Source organism: Silene latifolia, chromosome 10, assembly GCF_048544455.1.
Source record: "Silene latifolia isolate original U9 population chromosome 10, ASM4854445v1, whole genome shotgun sequence".
NCBI lineage: Eukaryota > Viridiplantae > Streptophyta > Magnoliopsida > Caryophyllales > Caryophyllaceae > Silene > Silene latifolia.
Genome location: NC_133535.1, coordinates 15417985 through 15436291, shown reverse-complemented (window position 1 = coordinate 15436291; position 18307 = coordinate 15417985). Strand labels below are relative to the sequence as shown.

The 18307-nt window shown below is 35.0% G+C and overlaps 2 protein-coding genes across 2 annotated transcripts; one reads left to right on the top strand and one right to left on the bottom strand.

The window, feature by feature from the left end:
• The first annotated feature begins 1327 nt into the window (after positions 1-1327).
• LOC141605251 (cytochrome b-c1 complex subunit 8-like) lies at positions 1328-1835 on the top strand. The gene has a single exon (XM_074423947.1). It carries the CDS (start codon positions 1440-1442, stop codon positions 1656-1658), a length of 219 nt encoding a protein of 72 aa, XP_074280048.1. The 5' UTR covers positions 1328-1439; the 3' UTR covers positions 1659-1835.
• Positions 1836-6701: 4866 nt separating this feature from the next.
• Positions 6702-10485, bottom strand: LOC141607748 (putative serine/threonine-protein kinase PBL19). The gene is made up of 4 exons (XM_074427099.1): positions 9986-10485; positions 8106-8366; positions 7413-7535; positions 6702-7339 (listed from the first exon to the last, which is right to left on the bottom strand). Exons 1-4 carry the CDS (start codon positions 10358-10360, stop codon positions 6788-6790), a joined length of 1311 nt encoding a protein of 436 aa, XP_074283200.1. The 5' UTR covers positions 10361-10485; the 3' UTR covers positions 6702-6787.
• Positions 10486-18307: the final 7822 nt, after the last annotated feature.

The window sequence follows — 18307 nt, the reverse complement described above, 5'->3', positions numbered from 1 at the left end:
TGAACTATTTATCAATTGTGCATACAGCATAGTATGTACTTACAAAACAAAAATCAAATGGTCCGCAATTAGAGAACCGAAAAAATTAAGAAAAAAAAGAAAGCATAAATGGTACAAAACCGGAATAATTAAGAAAAAAAAAATGCAAGACTAATGACGTTTTGGTAGACGATGAGGCGAGAAGGAATTATATATATACCCGTTTAGGTGGTTATGTTTTCTTAGTGTTGTCGTTCCCCTAAAATTTTAGTTTGGGTACAATTATTAAATAAAAAGGATGCTACTTTAAATTATATCCAATCTTGATAAAACTAATTAATTATTTTTTTGTATTTCGTAAAAGATGGAGTCTCTAAAATTGCTCGAAAAAAGCTTCCTTTATTAATATAGATAGATAAATAGATACATAGATATTAATTTTAACAATATCTCCATCTGTACGAATAATCACACATTATCATATCCTACATAAATACACTCATGAGTTTCATTATCTCAAAGTGCCTAAATATCGATTTTTTTTTTTTTTGTTGAAATAGTGCTTCAAAAATCATTCTCATTTAATTGGTTTCGGAAATAAACGATTTCTCATTTAGGGTCCACATAGGCACAATTTTCATACGGAAAGTGGTAATTAACCCCTATAACTTTAGCCAATTGTGAGATTAAGCGCATAACTTACAAATGTAGTAATCGGGCTTCATAACTTTTGCAAAAAGTGAAATCTAACTCAATTTCTCTTTTCAACTTAAATCATATGATTAAATCATTTTACATATAAATTCATTGCACACTAAATAATTATTAACATTTTAAAAATATTTACTTAATTTATTAACATAATTTATAGAATATTTTTAATATTTTTTACTAACTTTATTATAATTCACATACATATAAGAGTATGTTTACAAGTTTTCAATTTTATTTATAAATTCATTCAAATATTTGTTTCCAACACTGTGCAATAAATTGCATACACAATTTTAATTTTTTAGTAAATTTTATTGTATACTTATAAATTGTATTGATGAATGAAATTGAATATTTTAGTACAATTTTGGTTGAAAATAAAAAATTGGGTTGAATTTCACTTTTTATCAAAGTTATAGGGCATAATGACTACATGTGTAAGTTACGGGGACTAATCTCATAATTGTCTAAAGTTATGTGGGTCTAATCACCACATTCGCGGATAAGGTACAAATCGGATCATTCGATTCTCGAATAATATCGGGTCAGTATTAACGGGTCTAATCCGAGCCCAAAATATAAAGCCCACAGTAACAATTTCCACCATCCCAAAAAGCCCACCGTCCTACACATAAACTTTCTAGTTTCTCTACAACATTCCACCCTCACCTTATTTCCCCCAAATCAATCTTCAAATCTAGGGTTCCTCCTCTCAACCTCAATCAAATCAAATCAAATCAATCAAAATGGGGAAAATTCCAGTGAAGATGAAGGCAGTGCAATACGCGTTATCACCATACCAGCAGAAGGTTATGCCTGGATTATGGAAGGATTTACCTAATAAACTCACTCACAAAGTTACCGAAAATTGGATCAGCGCTACGCTTCTGTTGACTCCTCTCGTCGGTGTTTATTCCTATGTTCAATGGTACCAGAACAAGGAGAAGTTATCTCATCGCTATTGATTTCTCTTTTTAATGGAATAATTTGAGGTCAACTTTTTTTAATTTACTATGTTTTGTCTGATCTTAATTGTCAGAGAGATTGTTGTGTAAGTTTTTGATGGATTTAGATCTATTGCATTGTTCTGATGCGAACATATTATCTTGAATAATTTTGAATTGTTTCACAGTTTGTGATTATGATTGTTGTTTATTTATTTCTGTTTTTGTGGCGATAAATTATGTGGTATTGTTGAACACAAATAATATTCTAGATGTCGAGGTAGTTGGGATTTGTTTTACACAGTATTAGCAAATAACCGTCTTACAAAAGACTAGGGAGTAATTGATTATTGAATGCGTGATCGAATTAGTTCATGGTTGTGATGATTGAAATTTCGAATTCGAATGTTGAAAATTTTCCCCAGATTTGTGTGTATCCTATTGACTAGAAGGCCGGGAGCCTTAATTGTCGATAATTTCTGTATTGTATCTGTTTGTTGAGGATTCTGATTTGATTTAGATCAAGGTCTGAATAAAGACATTGGTTGTACTCCGTCTTACCTTTATTAAAACACCCCTCACAAAGAATTAAAAAGTAAACAGATGAATAAGATGGAGGGGATGAATCAGACGGAGGGGAGTATGATAATTGGGTTGATGATGGCACCTTTCGATCATATACATTTGGGTAATGATCATTTTTAAGTTTTAGCGATAGATATCATTGCTGCCTTAACATGAAAAGTTAACGGGTAAAGATAATCCATCAATCTTGCCATTAGGTCACTTTAATTCGGAGTAGTGTAAGTTCATTTCGTATTTTACTATATATATATATAAATGGGCTTATTATTTTGGGATGGACCCCTTGGAAAAAGTTCCGTCCGGAAAGGAATGGGTTGTCGGGTTGCTACCCAAGAAAGGTGTGTTAGGAAGTCCTACAAATGACTGAGTCAAAATGTAGGAATTGGTAGAGGCGTGGATGGTTGTCTAGGTGTCCGTAACTTAAATGGGCTTGGAAGTATTGTAAGGGACATTGTATAATTGGTATTGAGTCAATTGACGGAGTAATATATTGTGCTAGAACGAGTGAAAACTGCAGAAGATAAAAGCTGTGGATGGGGGTTTGATGGTGGTGCACTGGTGCATCCTCAAGATTAGCCTTGTTCCCTTGTTTATTTGAGAATTTTGCTTATGGTAAAATCATACATAAGTCATTTGGGAATGGTATATACAAAGGAAATGATTTTTGCAGTGTTTTTTTTTAGTCGCTGCTTTAGTATGAGTTCTATTATTCGAGTGCACATAAGTCATTTACGTTGTGTTTATGGGATATGGTTTTTTGATGAGCATTTTTTTTTGCTTCATGGTGATCATCTCTAGAGTTCGAGAGGGAGCGTAGATGCTCTATGCTTTTCTAGATTGGAGTTTGGCAAGGGTTTATGTTTATTTCCATATTTCCGAGGGTCTTCTATGTTGTTTTTAGTGCTATTGAGGATTGACATAATGAATGTTTATTTCAGTTTGAGTGCGGTCAGGTTTGCTATGAAGACTATGCGATACCACTACTAGTATTTATAGATATATTTGGCTTTTGTAGATGTGTCATAGACTCACAGTAGTATCCTTGTTTTAGGACAAACGTGAAATTTAAGTCATGGCGAGCCTGACACTCTACTATGTATTCAGTACCCTTACCTGTGTCTTGAGTACGTAGGAGCCAAGTATTGAGCAAAAGCTTAGAGATAGGTTAGTTATCCCTCTTTAAGTGTACAAGGTCATTCAGATTTCAACCACATGCTAGGTTAATTATATTAACACGTCGACTGAGCTGGTTGCTATTTTAATCACTAGACTTTGCAGCCTCTTCGTAATTTGGAGATGGTAAGTTTGACTTGTACTACCAAATGCCCGAGCGCAATCAGTAGTCACTGGTTTTGCTGGTACTGGCTGACAATATCATCCACACTTGAGTAATTGTCTCGTATACTGTATACGGATACCTATCTGAGTGTTTGATTGTTGTTCAGTTACGGATTTAATAACCATATTCTCGGTTTTTTTCTCCGTCAAAGGTTTGACTTAAGCCCTAGAGCAGGTGTCTAGGCTGCAATTGGTCAGTGATGGACAAATCAAGTAGTGAAGCATTAGGCAATTTGTGCCTTTGACTTAAATACCCCTCCCGAAGAATAAAAAAGTAAACAAATGAATGAGACGGAGGGGAGTCCTTCTTTTGCCAAGAAGATGAATTAGCTTCTGATTAGTGTGTTAGAAGTTATTTCTTCTTGTTAGTATATGATGATCTGGTTGATGTTACCTTTTGATTTTAGACTCTTATAGTCTTATACGTTTGGCAAGTGATGTGTATAAGTTTAGCGGTAAATATCATAACTGCCTTGACTAAAAGAATTTTACATGTAAAAACATCTCATCACCCTTGCCGTTGTGTCACTTAACTAGGAGTAGTTTAAGTTCATTTCATATTTTACTATATATAGAATTGGGCTTATTATTTTGGATGAACCCGTTAGAAAAAGGTTTTGTCCTCAAAACTTGGAAAAGAAAGAGTTGTCGGGTTCTACCCACGAAAGGAGTGTTAGGTAGGAAGGCATTACAAAAGTCTGAGCCCAAAATGTGGGAATCATTAGCGGGGTGAATGGTTTTCTAGGTTTCCTTTTTGGGAGTATTGTAAAGGATAGTATAAATGGATTGAGTCAATTGGCGGACTAATATTTTGTGCGAGAATGAGTGACAAACTACAAGTAGACTGAATTTATTTGTTGGATTTTGATAGTGTGCCCTCCTCAAGGTCAGCCTTGTTTGAGAACTTTACTTATGGTAAAATCCTATGTAGGTCATTTGAGGATTGTATATACTCTGAGGAAATGAATTTTGCCCGTGTTTTCAGTCGATGCTTTAGTATAAGTTAGTATGATTTGACTGCATAAAAGTCATTTTCATTGCTATGACTTTTGATGGGATATGGACTCTGATGAGCAAGTGTTTTTACTTCATGATGAATATTGATGATCATCACTCAATGCTTTTCAAGATTGGAGTTAAGTGGTTATTTCCATATTTACGAGGGGTCTTATTTGCTGTTTTTACTTTTTAGTACTATATTGAGGATTGACGTAGTGACTAGTGAATGTTGATTGCAGTTTGAGTGCCTACAGGTTTGCGTTGAAGAGTATAGATGCGAGTATTTTTAGATTTTGTATTCTAGATTTTAGATTTGTCATTGCTCCTGTATCCTTGTTTTAGGATAAAGTTCGGAAATTTAGTCATGCCAGGTCCGACATTAGCTGAATGGTTATGGACACAAGTATTGAGCTGAGAACTGAGAAATATGTTAGTTATCCTTGTTATAGGAGTGTAAAAAGCCCTTCAGTTTTAAACCTCAGGCTAGGTTAAAAGTGCAGATTATGTGGATATGTTTTCTAAGCTGCTAGCTGTTTTTACCATGAGAATTGGGTTGATTTTAACCTCACTTTAGCAGTGTTTTTTTAGTCGCTTCTTTAGTACTTTTTTTTTTTTAGTGCATAAAAGTCATTTTCATTGTGTTTTATGGGATAATTGTTTTTACTTCATGGTGATCATCACTAGAGTTCCAAGAGGGAGCGAAATACCCTATGCTTTTCAAGATTAGAGTTTTGGTTTGGTTATCTATATATTTACGACCTGACTTACGCCGCTCTTATTTGTTGTTTTTATCTAGGATTGACATACTGAATGTTGATTTGTTTGAGATCCTCCAGGTTGCTCTGAAGAGTATAGATGTGATACTACTAGTGTTTACAGATTTATTTTGGTCCTTTAGATGTGTCACGACTCACGACTCACGACTCACTGTCCCAGTATCCTTGTTTTAGGACAAAGTTTGAAAATTTTGATTTATGACGATTCCGCTTGACTATGTATCCTTACCTGAGTCTGAGTAACGTATTAGGAATGTAGGATACAAGTATCGAGCAAAAGCTGAGAGATAGGTTTGCTATGCTCGTTATACGAGTGTAACTAGACCTGGCAAACAGATCGGGTCGTGTCGGGTTCGTGTCACATGTAAACGGGTCACAAACCCTTCAACCCAAATCCGACCCGTTTAAATCTCGTGTCGTGTTCGTGTCGACCCACTTACATAAATGGGTCATCAAGCCTCAACCCTAACCCGCTAATATCGTGTCCGGTTCGGGTCGTGTTTTCGTGTCATGTCAATATTTAGAAAGTTTTAAGTATATTTATTTGATGAAAGTTAAAAAAATTAGGATTAATTTATTAAACAGGTCATTTGTGTCGGGTTCGTGTTTAGAGAGCTCAACCCAAACACGACCTAATTAAATATTGTGTCGTGTTCGTGTCGACCCACTTACATAAATGGGTCATTGAGCCTCAACCCAAACCCGTTAATTTCGTGTCGGGTTCGTGTCATGTTTTCGTGTCTTGTCATTATTTGCCAGCTCTAAGTGTAACCTAGTGCAGATATATGGACATGTTTACTCAGCTGGTTGCGGTGGTACACGAGAATTTGCAGTCTCCTGGCGGTTTGGACATTGTAGGTTCGACTTGTACTACCAAATGCCTGAGTGCGTTTTCTCGTTGGTGTCATTGTTCCTCTGTGTAAATGCCAACTCGAAACTTCTCCAAGTGTGATTTTATTGAGCAAAACACGCGAGTATGAGATTTAACTGCCGAGCTAGAAAAAACCCGTTAAATATATACCAGCCAAGAAGATATTTTACCAACAAAAACATGTTTGTTAGCAACGTTTTTCTGCCAAGTAGAATGTTTTTAACTGTTACAAATATAAACCGGTAAAACTTGGGTGAATACACTAGTCTTCATCTTCAACCTGAAATATTCTAGCATTCACTTACAGTTGCAGCTCTCACCTGGTTTCCATTGCGTCAGACCAATCCTTGTAAAAAACTTTCGGAAGTTATCCCACGATACAATAAGCAGGAACTCGCTTGCTCATCCTATCACAGTGTAAGCCCCATACCGTCACACTTTACTGGAGATTGTAGACTTGTTTTTGAATCAGGATTTTCATGCTATGGGCGTTGAAGCAGTCGTCTCAAGAGAGGCTGTACAGGAAGCCACGCTTTATGGGCGTGAATCGATATGTTTCTGTAACGTACTTTAGAGCCACATTAAATGGCTAGTTTCGCTTTCTGCATGATCAAGAATTTCCTTGTGTTAAGGCCTTCGACTTGCTCTCCAAGTTTAGCAAGGTGAGCGAGTCGTCTTCTAGAAGATTCTGAGGCTTCTACCTTTTTCGGTTTTTTCTCCAACTCGCTACCCTCGTTCTCAATTGGACTTGAACCTCTGTTGCTCGTACTCCCTTCTTCTGTCGTCTTGATAATCGCTTTCAACCTCTCGACCACCTCGCTCATTTTTGGCCTTTCCTTGGAACTCTTTACGTGACAACTTTCAGCCAACTTTGCAATTTTTCGAGCTGAATTCACGGAATATTTGTTCTCCAACCGTGGGTCCATCACCGAGCTGAATTTCCTACCATCAGGCGGAAACTGCTTAACCCAGTCTAACAATCTGTGTTCAGATTTTGGACGGCTTCTATCCATAGACCGCCGTCCACTTAAAATCTCGTATAACACAACCCCAAAACTCCATACATCGCTCTTGGAAGTAAGATGCCCTGTTTCTATGTAGTCGGGCGCAGCATAGCCATACGTTCCTACAACCTGAATTACAGTATATGAATCCGCAAGCTCAATACATCTGTAACGTGTTAAATTAATCGATAGACCGACTTACCGCTGTTGAAACATGACTACGTCCAAGAGTCGGTCCCTCCCTTGCAAGCCCGAAGTCTGATAGTTTAGCTTGAAAGTCTTCATCCAGCAACACATTCGATGTTTTAAAATCGCGGAATATCACCTTCATGACAAACATCAGAAAATTAATATGTGCGAGACTGTCTCATACAAAGAATTATAAATCCTTTTCAGAGTGAAATTAATCCCCCTTAAACTAAAAGAATAAGAGATTCTCAAGTTTTCCCGCCTAAATGAGTTGCTCTATAATGGGCTTTGGGCTTCATTATATCCTATCTTTGACTAGGTCATACTGATTTATTTCATATAATAAATAATTCTATGACATTTAATAAAAAGGGGATAATATTTTTTCAACTTGCATTCCCCTTTTTATTTACTACTAAGAGAATAAAATATTTCAATAGCTTATAAATTGAAATCATTAGTTTTGTGATGAAAAATTTCATTAAAATATACATTTCATGAATTTACTTAATTTTTTTAATTAATTTTCCATTTTAATTTTTTATCCTCATATTAAAATATGAAAAATTAATAATACGTCAATTTTAAATCTTAAATAATAAATTATAAAGTAAGTAAAAGATCTATAAATGCCGCGCATGTATGCGCGGGTTCCATACTAGTGTTATAGTAACAGCAAAAGCGATGAAATCCTGAAGTTGCGAACCTGGACTTCGAGTTCTTCATGTAAGTAAGCCAATCCTTGAGCAGCTCCAAGTATGATCTGCATTCTTTTTTCCCAAGGAAGAGTTGGGTATGCCTTATTGAAAAGATGATCTTCCAAACTTTTGTTGGGCATGTATTCATAGACGAGCAGACGCTGTATCCCTCGTTCTCCATCGACACCACAGTATCCGACAAGTTTTACCAGATTCGGATGTTCCACTACACCTAGAAACTGAACCTCTGCTAGCCATTGCTTATGTCCCTACACATTAAGCTAATAATGGTCAGAAAATATCATATAGGCATGATATTGAATCTCAAGGTTCCCCCTGCCACAAAAGATGAAGGCCGACTCCGACTAACACGTCGCTTGGATTAAAGGGTGCCAATAATCTGCGAGTTTTGTTATAATTAACTTTTGCGTTTGTTATAATTAATTATTTTAACATGACAATTTTGGTTATAACTTTTTATCATTATATGGTCTTTTTTATTATAAAATGGTGATATTTTTCTCATCTTAATTTAAAACCGTCTGAAAGGAGACTTGCTGAAAACTCAACACTCGAGATATCTTTGTCTCTGAAATTGAAGAGAGAAGACGAAAACTCATTGACAATTTGACATCAATGTCGTTGACAACGTCAAAGTAATACAAAAACATTTCTGAAATCTTTCTGTTGAAGAAACTATTTTGATTGGCTTTAGAACATCATTTCTTGTCCACATGTTTAATTTTATTATCATCAATTTATTATTTATTGTATTTATTATATAATTTTCCAAATCCCTTGCTAACCACCCTCGACCTTACCACCATTGGTCATTGGACGCCAACGTAAGACATGAAGTGAGCAAAATACCAAACAAGAACTAAGAGAATATATGAAGTAATTATATACTACATGAATAAAACAATACTTATTGGGTGCGATTCTGCTACTGTTGCATGGTGAGACGGACCATTTTATGTTTAAAAGTAACCCATAATCTAGACAAATGTAGAAATAAAGCTCAAAAGCCAAAGCTAAAATGGTAGGCATTGAGCAATGACGAATCTAGAAAATTTTCTTTCCAGGGTCCAAATAGATTTAAATAAGCTATTTTTATATAAAACGCGTAAAATCTTAAACCATTTAGCCCGAACAGAAGAAAATACACAAAAATTGTACGTTATCTAGTGTCGGAAGACCCGAAACATTGTATATCAATCCGCCAATAGCAATGAGCAATAATCTTGATCTAGTTCCCATACGTCTCGTACATTTTTCCACATTGATCAAAAAAGGAGAATAATTACCGCTTTATAAATCAAGGGATACTCCACAAGACCACAAGGCACAAGGGCAACCTTACAGTATGATATGGAATGGAGGGAGCCCACCAAAAGGCATACAAAAACAATTGGTCTTCCTTGCGACGGGTTACCATTTGTGGCGGATATTTTGTGAGATAAAATGGTAACAAAATGGGTTAGTGGAGAAAGGGGACCACATGAATAGTGTTGCAGAGAGAGAAAAAGTGGGTACTTTGTGAGGTAAAATGGTATCCGTCACTCAGAGTGACGGATATGTGCCGTCACAAACAAGAATTTGTGATACAAAAATGACAGTGCCTTCGTTCCAAATCATTTATTTACCTTTAATTAAAGGGAAATGCTAAATACAACCCAATGGGTTGTTTTTAAGCATTTAATACCCTTCCAAATTTGGTATTAGTTTAGAAATTAGAGGATAAATTACACATGAATCAATGCAATTAATGCATATATTAAGTATTTATTTCCTTTTTTAGTTTCTTAAATTGGGTTGTATTTATCATAACCCTTAATTAAAATATCTCACACAAAATACATGAAACAGAAGAAGTCGGAAAAAATACCTGAAACCCGTCTTTATTAAGCTTCTTAATAGCAACAACAATCGGCTCACCATGACCATCAACAGGCTTAATTTTTCCACTATAAACACAACCAAACCCACCTTCACCAATCTTAAGCTGTCTACTAAAATCATTAGTAGCAAGCTTAAGCTCGGACAATGAAAATGCCCTCAATTTAGGATCTTTTTCTTCATACAAATCAAGAATCCCACGTGGCGAAATCTCGGACCCGGTTGAATTAATCACAACACCACCAGAATCAGTAGTGCCTGAATTATCAGATTTGTTAATTGGGTTTCTTAGTTCAGGTGCTGACCGGTGACCCCTTGATCGCGCTTTCTCCTTAAAATAGTAAAAACAGTTCATACTTTTCATTAAGGAATTTCGTCGAAAAACGTAGAGTTTACGGTGTTCTGTATGAAAAACTTTCAAAGTTAGTTTTGGAACAGAGGAGTTGAACAAGAAAATTTAGTATGTGGGGTTATGTACAAAAATATTAAAATGACTGTTTATTTTCATGAAATGGTCAAGAATTTTGAATATATAAATGTCAAAATTAGTTGAAAATTTCTTGTCAAAAAAGTTGAGAAACATTGGAGCTTTGACGTTTACGGTATATAAATGAACAGTTGGGAAGAGGAGTTGAAGTGCTTATATGGGGAGGATGACTATTTGGTGAGCAAACTATCTATATTCGTTTTAAGTTTAAACAGATAAATATATTAAACAGATCAAATATATTTATGTGAGAAAAATAAGACAAAAAGCATAATGAACAGGGAAAAACAAAAGATGTGAATTCTTTTTGTATGTGATGATTTTTGGAAAATGAGTTAGCACCATCCGGTGGCGCCCAATCTTGGCGCCACCCTCTCACATGCATTAAATGAGGACCCACAAAATAATGAATACATCCTATAAAATAAGTGGGGACCCCAATAATAAGGGGTGCATACGAGAGGGTGGCGCCGAGATTGGGCGCCACTGAGTGGCACCGTAGCATATACCCCGTCTTAAGGAAGACTAGTTGGACGCTGGCCTATAGGTTTGGTCCCCACAGGCCACAACTCCATTTCCGTCTTAAGGAAGACTACTAATTATCGTCGACAATTAATGTAAATTTCCAAGTTTGCCCTCCATAACATAACTCCATTTCCGTCTCACTAAAATGCAATTTCTGTCTCACTAAAACACAAGTCAATTTCCGTCTCACTAACGTCTCACTAAAATCTTTCAAACAAAAAAAAAAGACGGTTTTTCAAAAAAAAAAAAAAAAGCGGGATTTGTAATTAACAACATGAACGAGAACTTAGCGATTATCGATTACCGCACCAAAAATTAATCTAAGTCAGAAAATGATTTTTTTTTTTCAAAAAAAAAAAAAAAAAAAAAAAATCCGGACGAAAAACATTTTCGTCCAGACCAAGGTCCGGACAAAGAAAATTTTCGTCCAGACCATGGTCTAGACAAAAATATTTTTCGTCCGGACCAGTCCAGGACGGAAATATTTTTCGGCCCGCACGAAAAATATTTTCGTCCGGATTTTTTTTTTTTTTTTTCGGACGAAAATATTTTTCGTCTGGACCTGGGTCTGGACGAAAATATTTTCCGTCTGGACCTGGGTCTGGATGAAAAATATTTTTGTCTGGACCATGGTCTGGACGAAAAATTTCTTTGTCCGGACCTTGGTCTGGATGAAAATTTTCTTCATCCAGGCCCTTTTACAACAATTTTTTTTTTTTAAAAAAAAAATTATTAATTTCCGTCTTAAATTAGTTTTGGGTGCGTGGATCGATAATCGCTAATTAAAATAAGTTTCAATAAATTAAAAAAATTAAAATAAAACGAACTATCCACGAACGGGGTTTATTAGTAATTATTAATTATTTTTTTACGAAAACAAAACAAGACGGAAAAAATATAAGGGAGAGTGTGAGGGAGGGGTAGTTTTGGAAGTTCATTAAAATTGTCGACGATAATTAGTAAATTGTCGACGACCTTTAGCAGGCAGGTTTTTAAATAGTTGTGAATTCTTTTTGTATTCACGAGACTCTTATTTAGATGCTGACCAAGAAAAGACTATTAGGTTGTATCAAATATCAATTATACCACACGGACAAGTAAATGTCATAAAAATATCATTAGTCACGAAAATGATAACTAGTCAAAAGAAAATTGTAGTCTATCTAGAAAAAAAACCTCAAGTTTCATTGTCGTTGGGTCGACTTTAACCAATTTTGATGATAATAAACGTCAAATTTATGATCAATCTTATGAACAATATATTGTGTCTTTTAGTTTTGAATGTGACTTCATTGTTTTTCACAAGAAGTATGTAACGCTCTCGTAAGCTTACACTCTTTTACTAATTTCAATAAAATTTAAAGTTTCATATAAGGAAGACTTCCTCAAAAAATTCACTTTCGTAAGGTTTTGATTTACTTTTTGTGGTTTTTATTGATGGTCGATTCTGTATCAGAATCAAGATGATCAAAGGCTTAGGTAATTAGGTTACACAAAAGTCAAGGTTACTTGTATCAATTTAACAGCAATACAGCTTTAACACATTTTAAGATGTTTACGAGGAAAGATGCATGTTAAATGTGAATGTTGAACTTATAGGAAGAAAAAGTCGAAACTTTTATTAAATTGTGTGATTGTAATTACTCTGTAGCATTTATGTTTATACGAGTGAATTTTACTATTAATCAATGAAACGATCCTTCTCATATTATTCGAATAAATAAACACAAGTAATATCCAAAAGGGTTTGAAATTTCTGAGATAAAGGGTTTGAAATTGGTTAAGGAGACTTTTAAAACAATTGCGGTAAACGAGAGGCAATTGACGAAGGAGTAGAAGAAGACAAATATATATTTGTGATATGGTGAAGGAGGTTGGCAGAAAATGAAAATGTCAACATTATAATTAGAGAATATTACTCATTTAACACAAATTGTTTGATTTTTGTTCAGTCTTTGGGGGACAAAAGTAGACAAGGATGGTCAAATTTTGTCACACAAATGGTCCTAAATTGTGTAGAGAAGAATTTAAGATAAATTTCATTGTTTGATATTGCCTAATCTAGAAACCATTGAAATGGCTTTAACATAATTTCTATCCAAATATACTCTTAGGGGGTGTTTGGTTGGAGCTTTTGGAATGGATTGGAATGGATTCAATCCATTCTAGTGTTTGGTTGGGGTGATTTGGAATGGAGTTAGATACCCAATGGATTCTCTAACTCCACCCCAACCCCTTGGAATCCCATACCCACCCTCCCACCTTGGATTCAAACTCCATTCCTCCCTTCTATAATTTATGGTGAACCAAACAAGATTAGGCAAATATGGATTTAGAACCCCATACTACTATACTATCAAACTTCATTCCATTCCATTCCAACTTGTTGAACCAAACGACCCCTTATATAAATAAATGAAGTGATCTCCTTGTAAGAGAAAATACAAATGTTCGCCTATAAATATTGATGTTTTAATATTCGGCAAAACCTTTGATGTTGTAATATTATCATCAGAACTTCATTAAATGAGGTGTATAGTATAGATTAAGAATACTACAGGCCCAACTGTCATGTTATTTGAGTATATGAACAATATTTTAGCAGATAATATTAAAGATTTACTATTAAAACATTTTTAATGAATTCACGGTGAAATAAAGGATTTTGTATATACAATCAAACTCAACAAAAAATAATGTGACTATATAAAAACCTAGATCCTACTATCAACTACTACAGTAATTATCAAGTTGAGTCCGATCATATTAATAAATCGTCTTTGTTCCTTGTGAGATCGTAGTACCGAGATTCAATAATCAATACTACAGACTAATGACGTCATCTTATTTTCCATTTAAAAACGCATTATTAAATATGTTTCACATCTTTTCTGAATCATTTTATGCATTGAAACTTGAAAAAATGCATGTAGGGCATAAAAAAATTACTTAGAAATCAGGTGAAATTTGTCAAGGAATGATGCGATCTGCATGGAGCACAAGAGATTGAATCATATCTAATTGAAAAGTTTAAGGTCATGAAATGCACTCGTACAAATAATATTTAAGTACTAGGAAGATTGTTGTTAATACAAGCTTCATTTATGCTGCTGACACTTAATAATACAGCTCATTCTCCACATATATAGGACTTGATATTGCCAAAATTACAGGTTCAGAAATCTCATCATGTGCGATTATGCGATCCAATGATATTTATTTCTTTTCATAGCTCATTAATCAGTATTTATGCGACTCTTACAACCTTTAATGTCCACCTGATTACATTAGGGGGGTGATTGTGTTGTGTGAATGTGAATTTAGAGCTGAGAAGTCTGCTCCGTCCCGAACCCAATCCGACAAAACCCGAAAATATTGTAAATTAAACGGCTCAATGATGACCCGTAAGGCCATAATCCGACAAGATCTGATTAAGGACGACCCGAAACCGATCCTGATCCCGACCTGACCTGACATGACCTGTAACCCGAAGCGGCCTGATACATGCTTTGACCCGAAAATATTGTAAATTAAACGGCTCGATGATGACTTGTAACCCAACAAGACCTGATTAAGGCCGACCCGAAACCGATCCTGATCCCGACCTGACCCGAGATGACCTGTAACTCGAAACGGCCTGATACATGCTTTGACCCGACTCGAAAGATAGCCCGAAATTGACCCGAAAGATAACCCGATATTAACTCGAACCCAACATAAACGAAAAGTCAAGGCGATAAAGACCAAACCGACATTATAAACGAATTTTATCAAGTATCCCCCTACTACTAAGAGAATAAAAATTCTCTTAATTTTCCCTCCAAAAAGTCTAGCTAAATAAGGTAATAACTAAAATTTTCTTTCATTACATTATTACCTTTTCAATGAATATATTCTTATAAATAAACTCTCATTTTTTAAATAAATTCATAATTGTGATTTTTTCATTAAAATAAAATAAAATTGATATTAAACTATAAAGTATAAGTTGCTAAATTTTTCAGTAATGTAATAATTATTACTGTAGAGAATAACTTGACACATTCTTACTATTAGCTTCTTGACAAAAAATATTCACTAAAACAAATTCACAACTTAAATAATTTTTTTTATTAGTTTTCCTTTTCAATTTTTTGTTTCATATCAAAATACAATGGAGTGAGCTGATAAATATTAATGAGGTGCAAATTTAAAAAATATAAATTCTCTTATATATTAAGAGAATACAACTTCTATAAAGTTTTTCCTCCAAAGTGCTCAAACCTATATATAGAAATAAATTATATTTTCATTTATTAAGCTAATTTTTCATTTAAAATAATCTATACATAACAACTGTATTCTTATTATTAATTTCGTGACGAAAAAAGAATTTTTAAAAAAAATAATTTGATGTAGTTAAAATATTTCATAGAAAACACAATTCATGAAATTATTCAATTCTTTTGATTTATTTTAATATTAATTATTTATTTTGATATAAATCCAAAAACTATAACTAATGCACTAAAAATTAAAAGGCCTATATTTACCGCGTATTTGCGCAGGATCTACACTAGTTTAATATTAATCTTATAACTTCGCCAAATAATGACAATAACTCAACTCAAACTGGTACAATAATGGGAAAACAATGACCGGATAGTAAATTGATGAGCCAAACTAAGCAAAACGCGACCCAAACCAAGCAAAACCGACTAACATAATTACTCGGCTTGAATAATGATGCGACCCAGAAATGAGCTTGATAATGACCCGACCTTTCAATGACCCGACCCAACCACAATCCAGCCCAAACTCGACAAATCAATCGAAACGACCCGAACCCAAACTCGAGCTAAGAACTAACCCAACCAAACGCAGTCATGACCTGAATCCGACGTGAGCTTACCCTACCAAACCCGACCCGATTGCCACCTATTGAGTAAGTTTGAGTTCGAGCTTCAAATTTAAAAATCGGTATAAGAATTTGTGTATGGGTTTAGTAACCGTAAAAACTAACTAAAGCTCAAGCTTGAAAAGTTTGTTCAGTCTTTTTTTTTTCCTGCTACTACTACTATTATTACTATTATTGTTCATTATTATTATTATTTTTTGCAAGAAAAGTATTTTCTTATATATTTCCAAAAAGAATTATATGAGATTTCTTATAATAAGTATATATCCACTAAGTTAACATGCCATGTTACTCCTATACATTTAGCAATAAGTCTTGCTGAAAACGGGTCGGAGTAAGTGACAGATAATGGCACTCACAAAACGAATAGGGGGGACAAGGTGGGGGCACTCCCATGTGTTTCCCTCTCTCCTCTATATGGGTCATTTGTGAGGGAAAATGGTATCCGTCACTCTAAAGTGACGGATACGCGCCGTCACAAATGAGATTTTGTGTACATTTAGAGCCTTTAAGCCCTCTATAATGTCAACATGTTCAATATGATGTGTTTTGCTAAGTAAAGCTGATGTGCATTTATTCGGTCATGATTCCTCTTTCTTCTTTATGCATTTTGGTCCGTTTCTATATGGATTTGTGTGTCTTTACTTGAATAGTGTGTCCTTATTTCCCGTTCTATGGGTTTGCATCTCTCCTTGCAGGACTTGAGGCGGAAATGGGCTAAATGAAGCATGAAAGACGAAGTTGAGAGTTAGCATAGAAAAGAGGAGAAGGATTGCTGAGAAGAGGTTCCCAGCCGGCTGTCGGGACCCCTCCACACTTGCCCAAGGAAGAGAAGTAAAGCAATAAGTCAGAAGACTCCCAGCCGGGCAGCCTACTGGTAGTCGGCTCGGAACACCTGAAGAAGGAAGAAAAGCAAGAAAATGAACTAAGAGTTACAGCGAGTGCCCAGCCGGGCAGCCACCGGCGGCCGGCCCACCGGTCACGCATACCTAATGACTTGAATTTATTTCACAACTTTCATAAGACTCCTAGCCGGGTGGTGCACCGGCAGCCGACCCACCGACTGGGACGCATTTTTCGCATCTTAACTTCCTTTGTAATTTTTGACCTATTTTCCTTGTAAACTATAAATACCCCCTCCCTTAATCATTTGGACACACAACCCTAGATCTGAAAAACTCTCTAAATTTATGCAACCTTCCTTAATCAAAGTTTTAATCTTTCTATAATTAAGCCTTAATTACTTACTTAATTAGCCTAGAACTACTTAGTTTCAATAGTTTACATTTGGGTACTTGGTTTATAATTGAAGTTTGTTGAAGAACACCTTTCATTTATCAATCAAAGATTATTCAATCATTCCTTTGTTGGTACAAGTTCCTTCCTTTTTAGTTTGAATCTTCAATTGTTCACATTTCAATTTTCCTATTAGTTGTTGTTTCATTTAATTACATGTTTATCTTCATGCTTGTTTGTTTTTCTCCAATTGTTTATACTTGCTCTTTGAGTATGTGTGAGTAGTGACCCCTAGGGTTTTGGAGGAACCTAAGTTGGAATTAGGACTATAAACATGGGTTGTTAATGCTTTGTTTTAGGTAAAATTGTTGGTCTTTGTAGGCATGCATTGAAGGTGTTTGTTGAAATGTGTGAACGAAAGTTCATAACTTTCTTCATTATTTGCTTAGTATTTTCATACGACGAAAGTTTATGGAATGCTTGATAGTGTGCTTATGATAAGTATGGATGCTTTATGATGATTTTGTGTTCTTCTTTAGTAGAGTTTATGACATTAGCTCTTCTAGGCCAACAACTACCTAAAACCTATTGACGCCCATTGTTAGTCCGTCTCACTTAGGGGAACCCGAAAACCTTAGTCTTTAATCAATTGTTTACTCATCATCTTGCTTGCTTTGCTATAATTACCTTAGTTGTTAGTCAATCAAACCAATTATCTTTATTAGACTAGACTTAAATTTGAACTAACTTTGCATACACCTACACCATTCTCGTGGATTTCGACCCCAATTATACTACTTATTTGGGCTTTGTTTTTTATTCGGAAATGACCACAAATACGACCATCAAAAACACATCATAATAAATTTACATTCATTCACTAGGGTAAGGAATGGTGTCTCCAAGCCCTCAAAAATTCTATTATTCCTCTCAATCTATAGTGTACGTATAGGTCATAGTTGCCAGCACTTGATCCTTCTGTTATTCCAGTGTTTTCGTGGTCGTATCCTATGTGACCAGAGCAAGAGGCTACAAAGTTGAGTGTCAGTCAAAGAGACACCACTCCAGAAGAGTACCTCAGATAGAAGAGCACCTGTTGGCTAGACTAATGCCTCTATTTATAAGCATATCAAGAATGGCAAGTTGTACACAATTAGGCAGAAAAT